The following is a 16,274-nucleotide window of genomic DNA, read 5'->3' as shown; positions in this document are numbered from 1 at the left end:
GTGTGTGTAATTTTTACACAAAAAATGATTTTGAGAAGAGGTAATATGGTTTTGACAGAAATGTTTAATTTAGAAAGAGATTTGTGGAGTTTTTCCAGCATGGTTAATGGTATTATGATTTTTGTTTAGAGAAACGTGTGTAAGCAATAAAAAACAACAACTGTAAGGCCAAATTGTTTTCAGTGAAAGTCACATGGTAGCTTATTAATACAAGCCAAGAGAAATGGTTTCCACAATTCAACAAAGATCTGAAAGAAACATTGCTGAAATGTATTTTAGCAGTAGGCCTAGATTGCCCAATTAAGCTGAATTAGCTTATCCAGCTCAATTTATATTTTGTTATTATTTTCAGAGTCTTTGGAGGAAGGGCACCTCAAAGAACAAGTTGTTGAGGACAGAACATTTCATACGCTATTCCCACCTGTCAGAGAAGATGGGGAACGCGAGGAGTGGCGCTGTCTCCAAAGAGATCTTGGATGAGCTGAAGCTCCACACAAAGTTCTCGGAAAGTGAGCTCTCACAGTGGTATGAGAACTTCCAGCAGCAATGCCCCTCCGGACGTATCACACCTGAAGAGTTTGAAAAAATCTACACGCGCTTCTTCCCCGACAGCGATGCCAAAACTTATGCCCAACACGTCTTTCGCTCCTTTGATACCAATGATGACGGGACCTTGGACTTCAAGGAATACATCATAGCGCTGCATATGACCTCTTCTGGAAAAATGGCACTCAAACTGGAATGGGCCTTTTCGCTTTTTGACGTGGACAAGAACGGATACATCACAAAGTCAGAAGTTGCAGAGATTTGTCAAGTGAGTCTATAGGCACGGATATAATACAAAGAGGGGATGGGGCAAAAGAGCAAAACTGGGCTGTAAAGGAGGCAAACACAAAACCAGAATATATATAATGAGACAACTCTTATGTCCCTACAATGTGCCTAAAATGGGTTGTAAGCCTACACAAAAATAGTCAGTACTTGGACTAAAGGGATAGGGTTAAGAAGGACAGTGGGACAAATATAGTATAGCCCTCCAAATTAGAGCGAGCAAACCGAATTTAGATACAACAGGATTAGAATGCCTGGCTCCTGACATGTGCCATGGTCTGCTGGGATTGCCGTCAATGTTGACAAGACAGACACCGTTACATGGGCTATTCCATCAGTTCTAATATTATTAAAAAAGATGAACAGCTGTAAGCCAACTGAAACAACCTGATAACCTGAATTGTAAAAGAAATACACAAACTGGAAACTATTCGACTAGGTTTGGAGGTAGAAAATGGAATGTAACAGTTTAACTTCCAAGTTTTGTTGGCCAAATAAACCCAGAGGCTAGAAGAAAAAATATATTTTCTTAATTACTTTTAATTCATGATTTTGTACTAAGTATGCATATGTTATACTTATACTCACTGAACACTTTATTAAGAACACCTGGACACCTACTTATTGAAGCGATTATTTAATCAGCCAATTGTGTGGCAATGCATAAAATCACGCAGATATGGGTCAGGTGCTCACTTCAACCATAAGAATGGGGGAAAAATGTGATCTCACTGATTTTGACCGTTGTATGATGGGTGGTGCCAGACGGACTGATTTTAGTATTTCTGTCACTGCGGGGATTTTCATGCACACTAGCCTCTAGAATTTGGTGCAAAAAACAAAAAAGGTGCCAGTGAGTGGCAGTCCAGAATGCACAACATGTCAAACCTCGAGACGGGTGGGCTACAACAGCAGAAGGCCACGTCAGGTTCTACTTCTGTCAGCCAAGAACAGAAAGCTGAGGCTGCAGTGGGCACAGGCCCACCAAAACTGGACAGTTGAAGACTGGAAAAATGTAGCCTGGACTGATGAATCTCGATTTCTGCTGAGGCATGCAAATGATAGGGTCAGCTCCAACAGCATGAATTCATGGACCCAACCTGCCTTGTGTCAACAGTCCAATCGTGTAATAGTGTAGGGAATGTTTTCTTGGCACAGTTCGGGCCTGTTAATACCAATCAATCATTGCTGGAATGCCACAGCCTATTTTGAGTATTGTTGCTAACCATTTGCATCCCTTCATGGACACAATGAACCTATCTTCCAATTGCTACTTCCAGCATGATAATGCACGTGATACAATCATGCCAACATGGAACAGAATCTCAAAGGAATGTTTTCAACATATTGTGGAATCCATGCCATGACGAATTGAAGCTGTTTTGAGAGTAAAGGGAGGCCCTGCCAAGTATTAGTGTTCCTAATAAAGTGCTCAGTGATCTACCACTGGTTGGTCATAATAAATGCAAGGGACAACTTACATGCAAATTTGTAAAACAAATCGAAAACAATGGCCATATCATGCATCAATATTTCCAGCTCAGCGTAAATATTTTTTAATAATGAATTACACATACATTTTTTCATGTAGCTGATCAATACAATCAATTGATGGTGATAACCCATTTTTTTTGTCAAATTAGTGTTTCAGTATTTTCCATTCCAACCTCATTTCAACCTCACCATAATTCAAAAGCTTCAACTTAATTGTTCAAATAGCAGCCCAATTGTACAGCACCGTAACATGAATCCTATTGATTGAAAATGGTTGTTCTCCTTCTAGATATATTTTTTCTGTATATTTCTGAATGTGTAAATTATATTTGTTGCAGATAGTATTAACGTATTAATTACTTTTATTTTAAGACAAGACTGAAGGCAAACAACCTCCGAAACAAATGATAATGATGGCTGCAATACAAGCTTGGCAGATCATAACCAGGGAAGATATCCAACATCTAGTGATGTGTATGCTTTACACACTTCAGGCAGTCATTTATTCATAAATATGACAACTTTATTCAAGATTGTATTAATCCGTCCAATGACTTATGATGTAAAATGGGGGGGGGGGGGGGGGGGGGGGGGGGGGGGGGGGGGTCATTATAAAAAGGCAGTCATTCCTACACAGGTCTATTATGAGGGAGTAGAACAACAACAACAGAAATTGTATTTAAGGGTTACGTATCTGGATTTATTTGTGCCTATATTTAAAGTTTGGATAAGATTAAGGGATTTGTTCAAGGTACCAGGACATGGGGCAGGGCAGGCAAGGGTAATTCAGACAGTCACACAAAAAAAAACACTTTCTTTCACATAATCATGTAATCATGATATTGTTACACCAGTATAAGCTCACTTCAATACACGGTGTGTGCCATATACTGACACTTGCTGCTCTGAGTTATACTTACCTTGGGCACAACCTGAGGAACACATTTAAGTGGAATATCATTTAGAGGAGTAGGGTGTTTTCTTAATAAAAATGATTGCGCTGAGACATTTGCGCTGATGGGATTCAGAAGAGTCAGAACAGATATCCTCCAAACCAGTATTAAATCGTTCTGTAAGGGAAGGAGGATGCGGTTTGCTGCAGGGTACCAAAAGACAGCCATTCAGTCGCTGGAATGATTCTAACTGAAAGAATAGGTCCGGCAACATTCCTTGTTTCATTTGGTCTTGTATTTGCCCTCTAGGCAATTTTCAAGCTGATCCCAAAGGAGAAACAGTTACAGCTACCAAGTGATGAGAACACTGCTGAGAAGAGGGCCACCAAACTGTGGAGCTACTTCAACAAAAAGGACAATGGTGAGAGCAATCTTCATTACTGTGTAATTGTGTTAGCAAAGCTGAGTTTATATCCGGATATGGTGTTATGAAATATGGTTATTACAGAACTCTATCAAGACTATGCATGTACACTCAATGAGCACTTATTAGGTAGACCTGTAAACCAGTTTGTTAATGCAAATATTTAATCAGCCAATCATGTGGCAGCAACTAAATGCATAAATGCATGCAGACATGGTCAAGAGGTTCAGCTGTTTTTCAGACCAAATGTCAGAATGGGGAAGAAATGTGATCTAAGTGACTTTGACTGTGGAATGATTATTGTTGCCAGACAGGGAGTATCTCAGAAACTTCTCGTCTTTTGGGATTTCCACACACAATAGTCTCTAGAGTTTGTGCAAAAACAAAAAACATCAAGTCAGCAGCATTTCTGCTGGCAAAAATGCATTGTTAGTGAGAGAGGTCAGAGGAGAAGGGCTAGACTGGTCAAAGCTGACAGGAAGGTGACAGTAACGTCAAACCTCTAAGTGGATAGGCTACAGCAGCAGAAGACCAATACTTAAGAAAGTACTCAGTGGGTGTATATATTGAATCAAACATGATAAGTGGTGCAAACCTATTTCATGTGCCATGTTCTCTCAAATTTGTTGAATGATGCCAATTAGCATGTGAAAATGCCACATTAACCATGCCCCCCCCCCCCCATCCCTGTATCTCTTCCAGAACGATTGGCAGAAGGAGAGTTTATTAAAGGTGTGCTAGAGAATGAGAACGCCCTTCGTCTCATACAGTTTGATCCTGCAAAATAATGACCCCTCCTTCTCCCCCCAAAGTCTGCATATTACGCAGTAGAAGTATCCACAGTAAAGGGCTCAGTGTTAATTAATCTCCACCAGAGTTTATAGAGAATCTACAATGGTACAAATACATAGTAAAATGTTAATTGCCAGCATTGATTTAACACTGAAAATGTAACTGTGTGTACAACAGAAGTTTCACAGTTACATTTATAATACTGAATTTTTTTGTACTGCAGCAGTTTAGATTAAATAGGGTCATGTTTAGGGGAATGCAGAGGGTTAAGGTAATGTTCCCTTGAGCCTGGATGAGGCCTCATTACTATATAAAGACACAACTTTGTGATCCTTGAGATTTCATTGAATTTCTCACTATCAAGTCTATATTTTTATGTATACATTATACCTAAAAAAAAAAAAAGTTTTTCATATTGATACATAGAAAAATCAAACTGAATTTATCTTTTTTTGTGACACTGATTGTTCCCAGACTGGAGCATTATGAACAGAGGGGAAAGAATAACACTGTTTTGAAAAATCAGAAGTTATTTAAGGTTAAAATTTAAAAAGGTAAAAGGTAAACATTTAGTTGTGCTTGTAGATCTTAAAAACCAGCAAGAAAATAAGAGAAACTAACTTAATATAAGCAAAAATATGAACACATTTCCATCTGGAAATTATAAACAATATTCCATCTGGTAAAAGTCCATCCAGTTTCTACTCAGCTGACATCTGACACAGGTATGTCACACAGCAGGAGCTGGGCTGATTTAACTACGCAATGTATGGCCAGAGTTCTGCCTAATCCTGTACTAGCCTGTAGTGGGCACAGACAACAAATTACTTGTTGAGAGACTACAGTATTAACTAAGGGGAATTTGATTATTGTAGTTTGTCAGCAAAGTTTTTAACTGTGCTTAGCTAGCTGACAGTGCTCTGAAGCTAGCAACCTAACAAAAACAATTAAAAACAAAACCACTTGTATGCCTAAAATTACATATATAGAATCAGTAGGTAGTTTTGGACGTGAATAAGATATCATTTTAATACTCGTTGTTAGCTAGGGTACATTTAAGTGGATTAGAAATCACACTTTACATAATACAATTTCTGTTTGTACTATTTGGTGTATACATTCATTTTTAACTAGGGGAAATGTTTGATCAAACTTATTTTGTATTAGTCCTTCGCAACAGCCATCATTACTGTCATCACTTTCACACTATTACGAGTGTGTATTCATATGAATAATTAATATTGAGGTCTATTAAAGGTCTTGAATTTGTAAAAGTTAACAACAGAATGCAGGTCTAAATTGCATTGCACCAAAGCCACAGGGAATGTAATCACCAATGACTGTACCATGTAACAACAGTTATGCAAGCCTGAGTGACGCCATGCTTATATACCACCGAAAACCTTATATTACCTTCCTACTTAATCAGTAATCTTAATCTTGACTGTAGTGTCTCAACACTGGTTTAGGAATAAATAGCTTATCCCTGAAGGGCACAACTCCATTTTGATTTTCTTAAATCTACTTATAATAATAATACTTAAAGCTTAAGAATTTAAGTTAACCAACTCTGGCTAATGAATTTGGACAACCTTGTTCATTACAATACATTCCAACAACATAGAAACATGGTGGATCTCCTATTAAGGATTGAATTAAGTGGCTAAGTCAAATATATTGGTGTGTTAGCATTTTGGAATTGTTTGTTTGTGGTTGTCTTGTTTGTGTTTTTTTGTTTGTTGGTTTGTTTGTTTTTTTTGCATTTTGTTTTTGGCAAACTATTATACTGGAATAAAGATTGCTCCATGATTGATTTGTGTGTGTGTGTTCTCGTTATTATTATGACTGGTGAATGTAAAGTCCAGGTTCCAGGTTACATTTTTCTTCTGTGATCTTATCGATATTTCTGTAACAATGCCTACAGGACATATGGCAGAGCATTATTTGACCATGGGGTGATCTTACGCAGTCAGTTATTAGTATTTACCTCTGCTGTCTGAAGCACTGAGAGGTTCGATTTCTTTAGTCAATCTGAGATCCTACCTTACTCTGTCTCACTACTCCTCTTCCTTTTTACTTTCTTTTGAATCTGTAATTCTTCTGCCTGCAGTTTCTCCCTCTGTCTCTTTCGGTCTTTCACTATCACTCTCTCTCTCCTTCTAATTTGGGATTACTGACATAATCTTCTGTCCAACATATGAGCGCAGCTGTGACCTGACCTCTGAAAATCCCACTCTCTGAAGTCTTTCCATCTCTGTCTGTTGATCCAAATGTGAATGTTTTCATCCAATATTAGTTCTCAATGTTTCAATACATTAGCCATCAAAATTTACCATAGCAACAAAAGAATATGAGTTGATTCTCAAAACAAATGGAAAAAAGAGAAAAGTACACAAAAGCCAAAAAAGACAGTGATGTGTTCATTTAAAATCTCATAAATGTAGTGATCACCAGAATAATTATGACAATGACACATTTGTCAGAGATAAAACACATTTTAATGTAATGTAAAAAATTGTTTATGAACAACCCAGACACTGGGGAACCTGATGGAAATGCATATAGCAGTATTCACTATTTATTATTACTGATTAATAAGGGCGGCCTGTAGTGTAGTGGTTAAGGTAAATGACTGGGACACGCAAGGTCGGTGGCTCTAATCCCGGTGTAGCCACAATAAGATCCACACAACCGTCGGGCCCTTGAGCAAGGCCCTTAACCCTGCATTGCTCCAGGGGAGGATTGTCTCCTGCTCAGTCTAATCAACTGTATGTCACTCTGGATAAGAGTGTCTGCCAAATGCCAATAATGTAATGTAATAAGAATGTATACGTGGAGTTTTTGCATTTGCTTCAGAACTTTTCATCAGACATGGTAACACTGACAAAAAAATGCCACAATTTGCATTTCTTTATGTTTGTTTATAAAAGGACACAATGATAGCCTTGCCTTTAAAATATCATCACTCACCATATCTTGAACTTGTGGGGGAGTACAGTACAAGGAAAGAACATTGGGTTTTTCTGGAACATCTATGAATAAAACCTGTTATTGATGGCAGGTTTTCAAGATGAAAAATGAAATATATACAATGATTTTGAAGATAAACAATGAAAATATTTGCTTAGGTTGAGAGGTTTACCAGAGATGTTGTTACTAATAGGCCAGAAGGCATAATCAGCACTCTTAGAAGATATTGCAGTAGGGAATTAAGAAGTACTAGAGAAATTATATAAAATAAAGACAAATAAGGCAGCAGGCCATGATGGCATATGCCCAAAGGTACTCAAATAGTTAGGAGAGATTATCTTTAAACCATTAAACGTATTTTTAGACAGCCTCTATAGAGGACTGTACTGATTCAGGTAACTACATGCCTTTAGAGAAGAGATCTTTAGTGAAGAATTATTTCTTGAAAATAATGACATCCTAAGGGATAGCCAACATGATTTTCACTAAGGCAGGTCATGCCGGACAATTCTGGAATTTTTGGAATTCTTTGAGGAAGTGTTTTGATTGTAGGAAGGCTTACAGTATGATATTATACAGTTTATTTACATTTCCAAAAAGCATTCGATAAGGTACGACATGAGATTCATGATCAAAATAAAGATAGTAGAAATTACAGGAGGTATTTCAGAGTGGGTTCAGAACTGAAAGAGGAGGGATCTTATCTGAGCAGGGTACTGTGGGTAGTCCCACAAGGATCGGGGCTGGGACCATTGCCTTGGCTCATTTATCAGTGTTTCAAACATGTGGCTCACCATTTTATATTCCTATATTTATATTATATCATCATAACCTGTTTTCTCAGTAAATTGGCCAATGACACATTAGATTTCAGAAGGTAGATGTCAATCACTAACCATTTCAAGCACAGGGACATTGTAAACACAGTACCTGCAACACACAACACAAAACAATGCATATCAAATCACAGACCTTTAGTGGGTTCTTCTTCTAATAATAAAAGAAAATCAAGATGAATTTTATAGGGAAGGGTACCTATCATAACAAATCTATATGACACAAAAAGTTTGGGCCATATTTGTCCTTTTTTTTTAGTCCAGGCCTGGTTATTTGTACCACACCACAGCCCACAGTGTAGTCTAAAAAGCTAATAAATAGTAATGGTAAAGTTCCATTGGGTTTTTGGCAATGCACCTCATAAATGATGCAGCATTGATGATCTGTGGAAAACACAACTGAGAGCACTTTCTCAGCATAATAGTGGTGGTGATGAAAATTATAGTAATAAACAATAACAACAATATTAAGAATAAGCATAAAAACACGCGATAATAATAAAAAACATTATTATTTGTGGAAAACACAACTGAGACAACATTTTCTTCGGCATGATCCATAGTAATTAAGAAACCAATTAAACTTAATTGTAAAATATTGTTCAAGTAAATGTTATCATTACTTAACAGTCACTGATAAAAAACTGTCATGTTCAGCCCAATAATTAACTGTGATCCTCTTTCCTTCATTCGCACACCCTGGCTTTAATCCCACCCACTTAATCCCAGTCCTCGTTCTTCTGTTTTCTTCCCCTCGAGTCAAAGACTCTGTTAGCAGAAGGCATCCATATCCTCCTGGACTTCGTCCACTCCACCATCTTCCTCTCTCGACACGGAAAATCCCTCCTCCCTCTCTGTGTCTCTCTCCATGGTGTCCTCCATTTCCTCCAGCTCTCTCTCACAGTCCACGCATCCCTCGGCACCGCAGCCCCCAACCAGCACCAGGGTGGGTGTCTCTCCCGCTCCATTGCCAGCCCACAGCGTGTCAATCAGACCGGCCTGGCACTGCATCAGACCACTGACTGAGTAGATGCCGCCCCCCGGCACCACCTCGTCGTAGGAAGGGGCGTGACTGGCACGGGCCTCCTCCAATCGCAGCCTCTGCCTGTGCTTCATCTCGATGACGGTTTTAGTGTAGGAGTTGAGGGTGAAGACAGCGGCTGCCATGCAGCAGCTAAAGGAGATCCAGGCCAAACTGTGGCAGGGGAAAACAGCAGCGGTCACAATGGGTCACAGTCAGATGTCGCCCAGTTAAAGCCAAACAGGACACGGCACTGAGATGCTCTTTGTCTCTTCAAATCCATTTGCACATTCAAGTTACCATAACCTCAACATAACTGCAGTCCTAGATTAAATTTATGAACATTTATGAAGATTAAGAACATTCACATCCATGGTATCATCCTTGGCCACGTATCTCATGAATATTGACAAACTGAATAAAACATGATTAATTAGTGTGTGCTTGCAGTTAAGAATCATTATTAACCAGACACGCACGCAAATGACCACCCATAGTCCCAGGTTTGGGGCCTCCAGTCTTTGGGCCCCACGCTCACGGTCATTTGGAACACTGTGGTGTACATCATATGAGCTACCATTCCCATCAATCCTGCAACACAATGTGAAGAATGTTAGTAGTGCATTAAGGTCACTGAATATACCTATAACCTCATTTCACAATGGTGGTGATCACTGCGTCTTCATCATAGCAGGTAAGAAAATGGGTGTGAAGTATCTCAGAAAAATGCAAGATGGATACAACATGGACACACAATGCGATTAAAAGAAAAAATGACAGCTAAACAGGAGATGACCAGGGTTGAACGCAGTATCAGTGTGACACAACACTGAAAAATGGCACTGCCTCTTCACCACAATTTACATTTACAGACAGACAAAAAGGACAGTGAGCTCACCAGACAGGACAGTGCAGATGGCCGCGAAGGCGTTGACTTTGAGGGCGTACATTTCCTTGTGGGCACATGCACACAACACCTCCACCCACATCAACAAAAAGCCCATTGCAAGCAGGCCAATGTACATGAACTCGGACACCACAGACAGCCACAGCACCCCTGACAGAGACAGAGAGAGTTGTTAATTGCATACTGACATGACATGGTAGCCTTTAGTATTGCATTACCACATGCATCAATATGAAGATTGACAGCACAGAAAGGTACTGCAATGTAATGTTTTGAATACTGTGTTTCCCAACCCAGGTTTATCAGACCACATCGATGGTTTGATGCAGAATTGCCTTGCAAGCTGTGGAAATTCCATGGATTTCTCCAGTGAAGACTTCTGGTTCAAAGATGAACATGCATGATTTATTGCTGGTAATCCCAAGAGGGTTCATAGAACGGTCTGTCTCACCTTCACTTTCACTTTTTTTTTTCTGCACAAATAGCAGAATTTTCCTACTGTTTAGGCCATGAGTTAGGGTTTATAGCACCCTTTTTCTTTGTTCACTTGCCTTAGTAGGCTGCTTGTCCACGTAATGGATCAGGTAGGGACGTTCCTCTTCTTTGGTTACTGTGAGTGCTTCTTGATATCTCCCAAAGCCACAAGGGCTTTGAGGACCATGGTTATCACCAGGTCCATCAGTAGGCAGTTGCCGACTAGTGATTAGTCCAGGTGTTGCTTTGCTCGCTTATATAAATCCACAGTCTGCCTTTGAGGAGGGATATTGATGAACACTGCCACTGCATGGTTTTAAAACTCATTCAAAATCAGCCCTCCAGCAGCTGAGGATCACCCCTTGCTAACAGAAACGTACAACTTCTGTTGTGTCTTCCTATCACATTCCCTGAAAGGTAACTTCACTTGATACCATGGCCAAAAGGAATTACCTTGAGTTTCACCAGGAGTCAGCTCAATGAAGCTCCGACACTTCTCACCTAGGATGCAAGAACAGGTTTTCAGAGACTTTGGGCATTTTCCAATCTTGTTACAATTTTTACAATATTTTTCACCTCATTATTCCTTCCCTTGTTCCTAGCTCCATTCATCAGGAGAGGCAAGAAAAGGAAAAGATGTGAAAAAAGGAAGTGAAAAAGGGAAATTGGAAAAACAAGAATTAGGCAAATGGAATATTCTTGCTCCTTCAAATGTCAGTCGAAGCCCAGCCAGTTACAGATGTGTCATATGTATGGCAGATGTGGAAAGGTGGATCCATCGGTTGATCATTTATATAAATATTAATTAAAAAAAAAAACTTCCCTAAAGGATGGGCTCATGCTTTCCATGCTCAAAGGAGAGTTCTGGAGCCTCTTTTAAAAAAAATAGTTTCTAGTTCTTAGAAGGAACATTTAATGGGTTGGAATATCCTTAAAGATGGCTGTATATGTTGAGTCTGAGTAGACTCAACATATACAGTATCTAAATGTATTGTTTGCCTAGTCTCTACTGCCAAGGTTGTACTGGTTTTCATATAAAACTTTCTCTTTAATGTTAGAAAATTACTTTATTTTCAACCCTCTTCTCCAGTCTTTCTGCCAACACATCTAGTCTACCTTACTATTTTCCTCACATCCTCTGCTCTTTTCTTTTTTCTCTTCTCCCACTCACCATCATTATGTTTTTCACAAGACTGCCAAAACCCGGTGTGAAAATATCGAAGCATGTATTTGTCTTCTCCAGTCTCCCAGATGTAGTGCACTGCATTGGCCAGTTGCTTTTGACGAATCCTAGACAGCTCCTCCCATTTCTTTGGTGAGACTGTCCTATTAGCAGCAGATGAGGAGGGGGACTCGTTCTTGGAAGGAGGAGTAGGACTTTCTGAAAAAATGACAGGTAGGACTCAGTTGTATAGTTACCTTTGTGAAAGGGTTTAAATACTGTATGTTAATGTTGTATGCTCACACAATATCAATGTAAAGGTAAAAATGGAGGAATGGAGGAAGATTCAACATTATTGACATTTTCCAAGTGATGTCACAGGTCCTTTCCCTAGTTGATACTGACAATCCAAACCTCAAGAACTGTACACTTCTAGGGAAAGATTATAGCAACATGTCTCCACCCGTCACTCCCTATATGGACTTCCTTCCTGTCATTCATTCAATCGTCTCACCTGTCCCTCATTATCTGTTCCCCAGCTCCCACATGTGTTGGTTGTTTAGTGAGTATATTTAAGCCTGCCTGTTTGTTCTTTCCTTTGCTAGTTGGTCTGACTTCATACCTGTTGTTTTCCTTCCTGTTCTCTTACCTGTTTGGTTTCTGTTTAGTTTTTGGATTTCCTGTTGACCACCACTGGTTTATTTGCATTTGGATTCTTGGATTATGTTCTGCCTGTATTACACTGCCTACCCGTTATTGGACTGCCTGCTCATATGATTACGCACCCGATGTTCCTTGTCATATCTGTTTGCTTAGATTTCGACCACTGCCTGCCTTATCAACCTGCCTTATTAAATTCTGCTGCTTTTCTCTTTATCCCTGAGTCTGTACATGGTTCTTCTGTCCTGCAAACTCTGACAATCACACTATGGCAGAATGGCAGTGAGGTTTAAAGTGAGATTTTATCTGTTAATTTGAAATACACATTATGTTTGTGCTAAATCTGATAACATTTGCATTCTTTATTCAAACACAGAGATAGTCTTGCAGTAAGACTAAAACATTGTAATCTCAATGAGATCTCAATTGGCAATGAGAAAGAATTTAAAAAGAAACACACAAAAGTGTTATGTGACTTGCTATTTGACATGAATTAGAGGACTCCCACTGTGGCCTTCTCACTGTCTAATGAACTGTGAGTCGTAAGCATAGGTGAGACCAGTTGAAATGCAGGACTCTGGAAGCCACTGCTCAGTCCATGTAAAGTGTGTGTGTGTGTGTGTGTATGAAAGATGGAGGAAGACTGAACAGTAGTACAGCTACCTTACCTGTAGAGGCCGGGCTGTTGCTGGAGGCACACTTCTTCATCTTGACAGGGGAGAGGCAGAGTGGTTTCACCACTTTGTGGGTCCCCTCGCACCAGTAGGAGGTGCAGAAGGCCAGGACGGAGAGAGCCAGGGCCAGGGAGGTGAGGGACAGGGAGAGAAGGGAACGTGAACGGCGGGACATGTGCTCCAACATAGCTGAGGGTTAGGGGCTGAAAGGGAGGCGGACACAGGATCCAGAAGCCTGCTGGGGGCAGAGGGAGAATGGTGGGCAGGGGAGATAAAGGCAAAAAAGACAAAAAAGACAAAAAAATGAACAGGGGGTCGAAGGAACAATAAAAATTAAGTTGGACAGTTTACACAGTTTACAGAAAAGATGGGAACAGATGGCTTTCTCTTATGAGACTTAAATTCTGAGTACAGTATGTACCTGCTCCTCTGGGTTTAAAAAAATAAAAAAAATAAGTCTACTTTGCTCCAATTTAAATATGCAGCATTACCATTATGGTGTAAGTGATACAAAGTTCTGTTTGTGCGAATATTTGGAAGCAGCATCTTAACAAATTATTAAAATGCCATCATTCGTGGAAAATCCCTCCATTATGATGTACCCAACGACACAATTGCATAGCCTCTCTTCCCTTTTTTGGATGTCTTTGCTCTTAAAGACATTCCTTCTTGCCTCCATCTCCCGACTACCACAAGGGATTATTTATTTGATGGAATTATTAGATCATCTCTCAATCTAACTCTCCGTTTCCTCGTAATCTTTATTAATCCATTTTAATCTCTTTCTTAGGTGTGTCTGTATATCCTCTTTGTTCAGTCTCTCTCGCTGTCTGTCCACAAAACAGAGAATAAAAACATGAAGCATAAAGAATAATTCTGATTGATAGAGTGCAGACAAGTCAGAAGGCTGGTAGACTAGGCACTATACACTGGAGTTAAATGTTAAATAACTGACAAATCAAAATACTGTGTAACAATTTAATCTACAGTATTTTGACCTGCCCTGACATTGTAATAGAGCACCATTCATCACTGTAGCATTTGTTCCCATCAGATACAACACATAGGATAGATTTGATAAAAGAGCAGAGGTTGCTAAACAAATTATGTTGAAGGCTATTTTACAGGGTGAACCTTAACTGCAATCATTTGTGATGTAACCAGCACTCATTGATAAACGTTTCCAACACTTCACAAAGACTAGCTATCTTTCCCATGCACCCTGGTCATGTTCACTTCTCTCACAGGCAAAGTTTCTTCTTCTCTCCTCATTATCCCAATTTTCTACTGATATTATTATTATATCATGACAATATTATTAATGATACCTTTACTGCTGTTTGATCTAGTGGACTTAAGGGAAACTACCAGTTGTCTTCCCCAACCCCTCCAGTTTTTCACTCACTCCTTTTTTGTCTCCTCATCAGTTTCCGCCTATGCAGGCTCCTGTACGCAATATCACTTTCACACATTCACATTCATTTCCCTCTATTTCTTGCGTTGATTCCGGTGATGTCCAATAATAACGGTCCCAATTTTCTTCAGTGTTGTTGTGTCCCAATCACCCCAAAATTAATCAGAAATTGACGTCAGTCATACTCACCGTTGTTGACTCGCTGTCACTTTCTTTCACAACTCCCTCTCTCACATTTTTCTCTGCTTCTCATCCCTCCAGTTTCACTTCATTCACCCCGTCTCCTTTGTCTCCCTCTTTTGCCACGATTTGTCTCTTTCTTGGGAATTTCCATCACGAGCCCACCCGGATTCTCCTTAATCCTTCGAAGTCCATCTGTTACTTTTGCTCTCTCCCTTATGCTCCATATCTCCATCTCTCTCTCCCTCCCTCCCTCACTCACTCATTCGTTCTGACCGGACCAACCCATGACCCTGCTTTTGGCCCACTGTATTTTAATTACAGTGTGCATATTAACCCTCTCTGCTCATCTCACTCTGTGCACGGGTAATGTCTTCTGACCCTCTTCTGAAAGTCAGTGTTTATGTCTGTCGCTGCACTGATTTAGCACCCAGCACTGTATCTCACACCATGAGAAGTGAGAAGGAGAGACAGGGAGGGAGGGAGAGATGGGGAGTTTTCACAACTGCAGAGAAATCGGAATGAAGAGTGTTGCTACTATATGGATTGAATCATTTGTGTCATCACTATCAAATGAATGAAAAAACAAAAATCACACACAGCTTGCCAGTTGACCAAATTACCAAAATTGTGTATAAGGGGAAAAAGCACTTGTAAAATGTGTTAATTCCAGGTCTACATTAATACAGAAATGGTGAAATATAATAGCATTTAACAGCAAATTTGTCACAAAAATCCTGTCTCTGTAAATGTTTCTAGTGTGATTACGTATTCGGTCTATGGGATGTGCAGTGTCTTCTAATAGGAGAGGACACCTCATTACCAGCCAAGGAATTTCCACTAATTAAGAATCAGCCTCCAATCATGACTGAAACAGGAGCAGAGGAGGAGGGGTTAATACAGGTCCTTAACACACACTAGTGGCCTCTAGTGGCCATTCATTCAATTGAAATTATGTAAAATATTGGATATTAAAGGATGTTAAGGTGGGTACAGCCACAAAAACAAAATAAATTCTACATTTGACTAATTCTAACTCCCATAAGGTTAAGTACTATCCATGCAACCGGCAGTTAGTCTAAATTCCCTGGCACTATAATGACCTACTGTCATCATGCGCATGACCTCACAACACCTTCCCAGTCATAACCATTGGAATTCATTCCAACATTAGATATGCCTTCCAAGACAGAAGGTCACACTAGGCCTCCCACGGTCTCAACAAACCAACATAATCAGATATCAGATATATATGACCTGCTCTTATCAAAAACAGTCGTATTTGGTTTTCAGAAACCAAGAGTGCCACCAAACCATGTTTTTGAGGAAAAATGGCTTCAAAGTTTCATCTGCAAGAATTACTTGAGGCTGGGAGAATACCGGCACAGAGTTAACACACACAAAACTTGTCATCTTACATATAAACCCTTATAGCTATATTTCTACTCTTAAAATAACACGGATTATTTGGGTTACTGTAACCTACGATCAGTCTGGCCCTTCTCCTCTGACCTCACTCATTAACAACATTTTTCTGCCCGC

General features: G+C 39.7%; 2 protein-coding genes across 2 annotated transcripts; one reads left to right on the top strand and one right to left on the bottom strand.

Annotated features, from left to right (window-relative positions):
• The first annotated feature begins 433 nt into the window (after window positions 1-433).
• LOC133137097 (visinin-like) lies at window positions 434-4,430 on the top strand. The gene is made up of 3 exons (XM_061255136.1): window positions 434-814; window positions 3,528-3,639; window positions 4,345-4,430. Exons 1-3 carry the CDS (start codon window positions 434-436, stop codon window positions 4,428-4,430), a joined length of 579 nt encoding a protein of 192 aa, XP_061111120.1.
• A 4,581-nt stretch (window positions 4,431-9,011) lies between these two features.
• LOC133137562 (germ cell-specific gene 1-like protein) lies at window positions 9,012-14,830 on the bottom strand. The gene is made up of 7 exons (XM_061255896.1): window positions 14,742-14,830; window positions 13,133-13,376; window positions 11,814-12,023; window positions 11,096-11,143; window positions 10,160-10,318; window positions 9,741-9,852; window positions 9,012-9,435 (listed from the first exon to the last, which is right to left on the bottom strand). Exons 2-7 carry the CDS (start codon window positions 13,323-13,325, stop codon window positions 9,012-9,014), a joined length of 1,146 nt encoding a protein of 381 aa, XP_061111880.1. The 5' UTR covers window positions 13,326-13,376; window positions 14,742-14,830.
• Window positions 14,831-16,274: the final 1,444 nt, after the last annotated feature.

Source organism: Conger conger, chromosome 9, assembly GCF_963514075.1.
Source record: "Conger conger chromosome 9, fConCon1.1, whole genome shotgun sequence".
NCBI lineage: Eukaryota > Metazoa > Chordata > Actinopteri > Anguilliformes > Congridae > Conger > Conger conger.
The sequence above is the reverse complement of the archived record's forward strand: the minus strand, read 5'-3'. Positions and strand labels throughout refer to the sequence as shown.